The sequence below is a fragment of the Glycine soja genome, unplaced genomic scaffold (genome assembly GCF_004193775.1).
Source record: "Glycine soja cultivar W05 unplaced genomic scaffold, ASM419377v2 Super-Scaffold_110, whole genome shotgun sequence".
NCBI classification, from domain to species: Eukaryota; Viridiplantae; Streptophyta; class Magnoliopsida; order Fabales; family Fabaceae; genus Glycine; species Glycine soja.
In genome coordinates, this window is record NW_021143571.1 from 198,520 (window position 1) to 208,508 (window position 9,989).

Genomic DNA, 9,989 nt, shown 5'->3' on the forward strand with positions numbered 1-9,989 from the left:
CGTAAGTTAAAAAAAAATTAAAAAAAAAAAAACCTTGGCATTCCTAGTGGCTTGTGTATAATTTAACGAATATTTTTACTCCTTCCCCCTCCCCCTTTTTTTTTCTCTGGATCCATTTTCCCCTTTGTGCTTGGTATGTAAAACTCCTAAATAAAAGGATCTATGAACTTTTCAACCAAACAAAAAGTTTCCTTAAAAAAGACTAACTAAATTGTCTTATAGTTCACAATGACTTTCCATTTGTTAGGGAAGATCAAACATTTGTTAATTGCTGACCACCATTTGGGGGCTAGCTGGCCTTGTTTCTGTCTATTGCTTCTTCAGTTTTTAATTTTCTGAATGGTTTCTATGAACCTAGGAAATCACTTCAATGCTAAATTTTGATTATCCATCATTGTTCTTCTAGTATGTTACATTTTTTTCCTTGGCAGAAAATCACATTTTCATTGAATATTTTTCAATGAGGTTTGTGACAAACATATGCGTCACCTATTGCTGTAGCAATGAATAAAATGTTGAGTTTTTCACGGATGGAGATGAGTTGTGACAAACACATTCAGCCACAAACAAGCTTGAAAGCATTTTAGTTTCTTCTTTGTACAAACATTCAGAGAGACAAAGATGGGTTTGAATGTGAAGGACATTCACCTTCGTTTGTTCAAAGTGGTTCAAGATTCAACCAAGTCTAGTTACTCATTTATGCGAAGGCATCCACTGGTTTCAGGTGCTTCATTAGTATGCTTCATCCTATATGTATTCCTTTCTTATATTTACAACTTATTGGTTTACATGTCCCCTTTCCTTGTGTGTGCTGTTATTTTCATTAAAATATTTTGGAGTTCTGAGCAAACTCAACTCAAATATGTCAAAACAAATGAGGAAAAAGGAGGGCAGAAAAAGGTTGAACCAAAATGTCCAAAGATACCAAACAATAGGAGACCTGAGATGCTTTATAAGTATCCATCACAAAATGCCACAAGTAGAAGGAGAAACTTTAGGGACAAGAATTGGGATGTGTATGGTGGTTTAGAGGAAAAGGCCAAGGATTTGTCAGCAGTTTTTCATAATGAGTTCACTAAAAGAAACATAGAGAAAAAAGGGGCCAGATATTTTGAGAAGGGAGAGAGTGCTTTGGATAATAGGTTGTCAACAAAAAAAACTCAGGTTCCTAAGAGGCAAATCTTGAGATCTGAACCTTCAATGGTTGACTTGGTGGAATGTAGTGATTTAGAGATAGAGAAAAAGATAGAGGATGGAGATGACGAGGATGGGGAAGAAACACAGGAGGAAAGTAACAAAGCTATAGAATGGACAGAAGATGATCAGAAAAACCTTATGTATCTTGGCAATTCAGAAATGGAAAGAAACAGAAGGTTAGAGAATCTCATAGCCAGAAGAAGAGCAAAAAAGCTATTTAAGGGGCAGGTTGAGAAGGGTCAAATTGATAAAAAACCAATGGCACCAGTGCTTACTAAAAGAAGCAATCACTTAGATTCCTCTTCAAAGGACTTTGATGATGGTTTAGACATGCCTGGTTCTGCTCCATCTCTTATGCCAAGAAGTCCTTCTGACAATCCCTATGATCCTTCTGAGGAGAAGCCTAACCTCACAGGAGATAGTTTCCCTCAAGAATTTTCTAGTCAGAAGTACATGCCATTTAGCAGGCATGAAAGCTTCATTTCAAGCCACCTTTTCCCATCAGAAACCAAACATGACCATGGAGCTAGAGAGCACTATTACTTTAATAAAGGAAGGAAGTATTCTGATAGACTTGCATACTCAAGATTCAGAAGACCTCATACAGGTGACAATCACTTTTTCTCCTCCTTTTTCTCCTCCTTTTTCTCCACCTTTTCCCATCAGAAACCAAACATGACCATGAAGCCTAATCTTCTTATGTTGAATAAGTGATCTATTAAGTTGATTGTCCAACATACCCTAAACAAAAAGAGAAAACAGTGGTAAAAGTTGACTAAGAAAACTGAATGTATTCTACTTATGCAGATAAGGGAACTCACGATTGGCTAATTGACCAGTTGATATACAATGAAAGTGGTGAAAATGGATTGCATACACCTAATCCTCCAACAACAAATGGAGAGGAATCAACACATGAGGAGGATGGAAAATGTATAACTGATATGGAAAACACGATAGATGAGAATGATCATGAAACAAAATCCATGTCAGGTCAAATAAGTGAGCCAGGATCAGATAGATCACGGCCATGGGCAAGGTTCCCTAAGCCTCACGCGAGGCTCCTTAGTTTTCCAGTATCTACTACTGCTACTACTTATATTACTAATATAAATGAAGCTTTGTATGACACTGTCACATCTGTAGTTGATAAGAGGCAAGAAAGTATGTTTTTAAACCATGGGAGAAATTGTCACACCCCAACATATTCTATAGCTTCTGACTTACAAGTGGAGGTTTCTGAAGTTGGTTCACCAACATCAACAGTTGGTGAGAATGCTGAGACCAACTCATCCATTGATAGAGACTCTATATTCTATGATGGGGACATTGGTAGAGATGTTAGTTCTGGTAGTGAAGAGTTGTGGGGAGCCTCATTCCATGGAGGAAAAGAAGCACGAGGAGTTCGAAGTGAGGCGGATAATAATGCCGAAGTTAACAACAATTCGAAAGATGTTGTTTCATCAACTACTCCGCGACATATAGATGAAAATGCAGCTGATGTCAGCTCAATGTCCTCAAAATCTGATGTGCCTGAAGATACTCCAACTAATGCAATAAATAATCATCATAACTTCTTTGGTTATATGAAATATCCAGTTGGGGAAACTGAAGCACCACAATCTTCCAATTCTTCTCATGCTTTGGATCAATTACCCAATGAAGCACACTCAGAAAGACCAGAGGTGAGTCACTTTGGTACTATTATTATGTAATAAACGTTGTTATTGCAGTTGTTATTTGTGAATTAATATATATAAGAAAAAAATATGTCATTCTATGTGAGAATCAATCACTTGGTTTGCTTCTTTCTAAACAAATAGACAAAAGTCTGTATATTTGATAATTGATGTATACCAGACTTTGTAAGCTGATATACACAAGCACTAGAGCAAGAACAAATCAAGTTATTTTAGGAATATAATAATGACAATATCACAATCCTATAATAATTGCTCTATTCTAATTACTAATAAATCCGGATTTAGTTGACTGATTTCCTTCCTGATTTTCTCCACTAATTTACTTTCCTCTTTAATAGGAAGTCGCGAGGGGATGATAAGAATATCTCTTCTAATTTTTTTAGAATTTTCTTTTCAATAGGAATGGTGCAACATGCTAGAGAATGTAACAAATGAGGAACAAGTTATCAATGATGTGAACAACTCAACAAGCACAGAACAAGATAACACAGAGAACTTAAGAAGTAATGAAGAACCAAGCACATTGGTGATGCGACAAGAATCAATTGATGAAACCTCCAATTCCTCAGTTTCATCATCACCAAGGTCTGTGTTACCTGAGAAAACTATGTCAGATGACGTTTCACCGTCAACTTTTGATCAAGACCTGCATATAGATGTTCAACAATTTATCATGGAGGGTTTGGCCCAAGAAACTTTAAACAGTGAAAGTCCAACTGGCACAATGCCTCAAACTATTCAGCCGACGATGGATGAGACAACTGATGAATCACATAATGTTGACTTCAATCATTCTCAGGTATGCATTCAGAACTTGGTTAGTAACTCCCATTGCTAAAGGCTTTTGGCACAAGACCATTAGGCCACACTGGCAAAAGTATATGGTATTGGTTTTTCACTTCATATCTTAACTATAACAATATGTTTTATAACTTCCGTAGCTAAATAACTAAATAAATCATAACTTCCATTCATCATGTGTGTAACTAAGGTTCTATTTGTTTTATAAAAATGTTTTTATTTTTTATTTTTACAAGTAATTTCAAAAAATTTTACTATTTTCACTTTATTTTCTTCAAAAGAGAAATGAAGTAAAAATAAGGCTACCTTTTTATAATTATCTATAAAAATAGAAAATGTTTTCTCAAACTAATTAAAACTTACCAATAAGACTCAATAAACAAATGATCAGGTTTCTTAAACTTGTTGACCAAAGTTTGATTTTCTAGTCGTGGAAAAAAAAACGTGTTGAATGTCTCTTTAAAAGGAATTGGTTAGTCTTAATGGGTTGGAAAGACACTTGGCACAAAAATGAAAACCAAACAGACTCTAAGTTTTTCCTCTCAACTGAAAAAAATTTCAAGCCTGATTTTGCACATTATGTGTGACATTGACCAGGAGCAGACTAATCCCTTAGAGAATTCTATTGAAGAATCAAATGTGTTTGGCAGTATGAATGATGAAGAAGTCAGCAATATGGAAGAGGAGGACAAGTCAAAGAATGATGAGAACAGTGAAGGCAATTCTGACCACCTAAATACACAAGCTACTACAGAATCCGCAAGACCAATAAGTGAGATAACAACTTTAGAGGATACGGTGAGAAATCAAGAGATTTTGTGGATGATCAAGTAACATTTGATTATTTAATATTGCTATATTATTGTACATTGATTCTATATTTTATCATAGTAGCTAACACAATTGTATTGTACATCTTCTTTTGTAAACTAATAGAGCAGGTGTTATCAACAGAGCTGATTGAAGATGGTAAGAATGACAAACCATCAAGTAGTAGTAATATTCAAAAGGAGTGCAGCGACAAAAGGGTCAGCACTAAGCCAACGGTTCACAACAAAGAATCACGTTATATATATGATATATTTGATTGATTGTAATAGCAAATCTTAGGGATACTTGCAAATATTAGGGAACTTAATTGATAGTAATTTTCTATATTTCCATATTTATCATAGTCTCCTTCATGCAACACAAATGCAAAAATACATATTCAGTTTTCCTCTTTTTTTCACGTCATGGTATCGGGAGATTTTTATCCTTCCCCCTTCTCCATTTATTCTCCGTTAGTGTCCACGCCAAGTTGTTATGAAGTGAAATTGATTATATGGGATAAAATATCAATAAGCAAATTGTCCAGTGGTGAAATCCCAAGTAGGAGGCAGCCTCAATGATGCAGTTCCGGGATGGCAGATAGAATTCTGATGATCACCTATAACAGCAACTTCAATGAAAAAACTTGCTCCAAAGATGTGGGTTCTACTTGCCACATCAATTTTTAAAAACTCTATTAACTTTCTGCTTCAATTTTATTAATAACTTCAATTGGATCTAACATGTTACTTCAAACGTTTCTAATTATATATTTTTTCTAGTTCTTGACCTGGGCGGTGCATGGAGTAAACATTTTACTTAGGTATATATATATATATATATATATGAAGTAATTTAACATTAAATAATATATTTGCATACGAAAAATAAATTTTATTCAAGTTTTTATTGAATTATTTATTTTAACATATAATGAGTATATAACATTGCAAAAATAATTAAATTTGATAAAATTAAGATAACATGTGTTGCTATCAGCAAAATAATTATTTTTGTTAGACGATATATTGTTGCCTAAATCAAAGTAAGATAATAATTGTTAAAACATACTTGTAATTCTTCAATTATTCTTACATGTCCAAAACATTTTATCAAAGAAAATAAAACTAAAAAAAATCAGTATATTGGAGTTGATAATATAAAATCAACATGACCTGGTGTTTAGTTGACGTTAATCTCTTACTTATATCAGTAACCATCAAATTTTCAATCAAGTAGGCAAAATCCTCTTATGTGATTCTTCAAATTTACTGGTAACACTTTAATTGATAGAAACTTGAATCAATATGGGCTGTTTCGATAATGATAATAATGATAATAATGATAATAGGAGGAGGAGGATTTTTAATAATATTTTTTTTACAAAATTTTCATTTCTTATTTTTATCATTTAATTCATATTTAAATATTTTCATAACTGTTAATCAATTTATTATTTTCAAAATTTAATTTAAAAATAAAATAATTTGGAATGTGATACGTTAAATTATATTTGAAAATTCTATTTCACAAAAATTTTCTTTTTAAAGATAAATAATATTGTTGGATCCAATTCTAAATTAAAATTAAAGATTTATAAATCATTTTACTAATGTTTAATATTATACATGAACATTGTTATTAGGCAATCATATATTTAATATGCTGTCATTAATATTTATGATTAAGCAATATAATTTCATTTACGTTTAGTAATCAGTAAATTATTTAAATATTTTAAGAAAAGCTATATGAAATGCAATTTCTCATTATCATCTAGTGGAAAATATACAGATTAACGACATTTGCATTTGGATAAGTTCTGTATGTTAATTTAGGTTGCACCCAATCTCCCCGGCCGATAGGAAAAAAAAGTATTTAGAATTTTATTATGTCCTATCAAATCCAACTTTAAGAACGAAATATTTTAGTGAGAAGATACTAAAAAAATACATAAAAATTATAAAAACCTTACAACCTTGTAGTAACAATGCTGAAGAAGGAAAATAACAAAGAAGATAAAAAATAAGTAAACCATCTTCTACCATCTTATTTATGCGAGGAAAAAGTTGTAACTCCAAGAAATTAATTTAATCATGATTAATTAAAATTTTAACAGTTCTGAAAATATGATTTTAAATAATTAAATTATCTTGATTATTATTTAATCGTTCTTTATAAAAAAAATTATAGGTTAAATTACTCATTTGATACATATAGTTTTAGGATTCTTACTTTTTTTGTCCCTATAGTTTGAAAGTGGTTTTTTAGTCCCTATAATTTATATTTTAGTTCTCTTTTAGTCCCTATAGTTTTGAAAGTGGTTTTTTAGTCCTTATCATTTGTATTTTAATTCTTTTTTAGTCCATATAGTTTGAAAGTAATTTTTTTAGTCCCTATGATTTATATTTTAATTTCATTTTAGTCTTTATCATCAAAATATGAGTAATATTATCAATTATAACTAATTAAAAAAATATTAGCAAGTAATTCGTAACTAATTTATCGTAAGATAATTTGTAATAAAAAAATAATTGATAATTTATAACTAATTTGTAACTAATTATTTTTATATATTTTTTATAGTAAGGACTAAAAGGTAATTAAAATACAAATTATAATGACTAAAAATATCACTTTCAAACTATAGGGACTAAAAGAGAATTAAAATACAAATTATAAGAACTAAAAAGTGTTAGACAAGTCGCCTCAATTATCTTAAGATGGGGGTTGAATTAAGATACAAAATTATTCTCAATTAAAATTTAATTCTCTTTTCGGATTAACAATACACCCTTAATATGAATTACTTAAAGAACAATTCAAAATAAACTTCTTTAAAGAAAAAGATAAACTGCAATAAATAAAAGAAGTTTAAGGAAAGAGAGAATGCAAACTCAATTTTTATACTGGTTTGGCACGCCTTATGCCTACGTCCAGTCCCAAGCAATCTGCTTGAGATTTCCACTATCGTGTAAAAATCCTTTTACAAAGTTTGAACCACACAGGGACACCCTTTCCTTGTGTTCAGAAATCCTTACAACTTAAGAGACTCACAGTCTCTTGAACAACAAATGTTTGCTTTGAGTAAGACGATATTTTTTCTCTTGAAGAGAAGAATATTACAAGTTGAAGATCACCTAAGAATCCTTATAGATTTTGCAAGTGTTTGGCTAAGGCTTTCTTTGAGAGGACATGACAATTTTTGTATTGTAAAACTCTGAGGAAATTCGTTCCCAAGTCACCTATTTATAGGCCTTTGGTGGCCATTCAAAATCTTTTAAACAATTGTGACTTTTGGAAGTTATTTTTTAAATTTTCTCATTGGTAATCGATTACATAAATGTGGTAATCGATTACACAATTAGTTATGAAGAGTTATGACACTTTAGACTTGAAATTTGAAATTTTCGTGTCTGGCAATCGATTACACAACTGTTGTAATCGATTACAGGCTTTTAAAATTTAAATTCAAATTTCTAAAAGCTGTTAAAAACAGTTTTAACTTCTGGTAATTGATTACATCCATTGTGTAATCGATTACACAGTTTAAAAACCAAATTCAAAATTTGTAAATTTTTTTAGAAAACATTTAGCTACCAGTAATCGATTACCATGTAATCGATTATGGTAATCGATTACTAGAGAGAAAAATATCTTATTTTGAAAACAGTTTTACTAGAAAGCTTTGTAAGATATTTTCCTCAGCCAAACCTGTGCAACATCATCTAAGAAATTCTTTTAACATCCTATGGACTAAGTTCATCGTTCTTCTTGAATTTCTTGATTCTTGACTTGGATCAAACTTGAATAGCGTTCATCTTTGGCATCATCAAAACTTCATATCACATATGCTTCTACAATCTCCCCCTTTTTGATGATGACAATAATCTGAAATCAAGATAAACAATATACAATTGGTAATACGTGCTCTCATTCCTTACTCCCCCTTAAGATTGGAATTTATGCCTAAGTTGATGATAAATTCTACCCTTAAGTTCTCTCCCCTTTGGTAACATCAAAAAGCAAAAAACATCCAGAGAAAAGAACTAAATCAATAGCCTAACCATATCTAGAAAGAAAAAAAAACCATAGCATAATCCAACCACAAACTGATTCAATCCAGAAAATAATCCAAGCAAGTCTAATCAAACCAAGGCAAAAGCCAAACAAAGGCTAAAAATATCCAAACACAAACCACTCAAAACTGAAACATCCAATTACAAACTCTTGTAATTGATTCAGGAGTATCCTGTAACTGCTTGAGCCTACTGTTCGAACCCAACAATTGCACCAGATCACGCAAGTAATATAAAACGGTAAGAACCGAGTATCGAACTCTCGGGGAACTTGTTTTACTTGGTAAAGTTATATTCAGTGAATAGGTGTCTAGTATGAAAAGAGATGTGTTGACTATGAACATGTATGTAAACTAACTATTAAAAGGAAAATCGCGCGAGTAATGATGTGAAAAGACAAGTAGACAACATGTTGGTCTTCCTATTAGGTGCCTGATGTTAAAAGGATATTCTCTACTTAACAATGCTCATGTGTTCTATGGTGTCTCCTGAAATGCTAAACCCCGATTCCTCATGATAGTCTAGCCTAATCCTGATCAAGCATCGTTCTCATATTCCTCTTGTTGGACTAAACTCAACCAGAACTGCATTAAGACAAACATACAAACAACTAGGTTACCGTACCCTGATCCCTCGTGATAATACGATAAACTAGCTCTGTCCTATCAAGTTCTAAGAATCAGACCAGTTTCCACTGTTGAATGATCCTAACAACACATGCATCTACGTGATCAAGGAAAAAGCATGTTAGAATGAAGTTCTGATAACATAATGAACACACAAAACATCATTAAATAGATATACAGGTATTTACATCAAGTACCTACAAGGAAGAACCAACAGAGGATTTAGCCTTCCATAACTGGGAAGCTTCTTTTACAACAAAGAGAAGAGAAAAATGAAAGATTGAAGAAATATAAGTGGTGAAGATGTCTCCTCCACCTTTAACCTCACAATCACTCACAAACTCATCTCAAGCTCTCAGGACGACTTTCTCTTCAAGTTCAGTTCTCTGCAGGTCTTCGCACAACAAAACCTCTCAAATTCTCTGGATTCAAACCCTTCTCTCTCTAGAATCTCTCACATGCAGAAGCTCCTTGAGAAAATGGCCAAAATCCTCTCCAAAATTTGATTTTAGGCTTAAATAGGTGGCTTTGTTTGTGCTAGCGCGCTTAGCGCGACTATGGACCGCTCAACATGCATTAGTGGATTTCGGCTTAGCACATGCTTGTTAGTCACTTTATATGACTAACTTTTGTATATAAATCATTTTCCAAAGCTTGTATAGTTCCCTAATTTATGGTTATTTTGGAGTAAATTTTGTAAATAAATCTTGTTTTATGGTTAATGTTGTCTCTAGAACATTTCCATTGGATTTAATGATGAAATCTGTGCATTT

General features: G+C 32.2%; 1 protein-coding gene across 1 annotated transcript; it reads left to right on the top strand.

The window, feature by feature from the left end:
• Positions 1-621: 621 nt before the first annotated feature.
• Positions 622-4,729, top strand: LOC114404069 (the record flags this gene model as incomplete). The annotated part of the gene is made up of 5 exons (XM_028367192.1): positions 622-1,804; positions 2,005-2,882; positions 3,301-3,699; positions 4,299-4,499; positions 4,643-4,729. Coding segments are annotated over exons 1-5 (2,748 nt in total), but the record flags the coding sequence as incomplete, so codon positions are not given.
• Between the last annotated feature and the right edge of the window lie 5,260 nt (positions 4,730-9,989).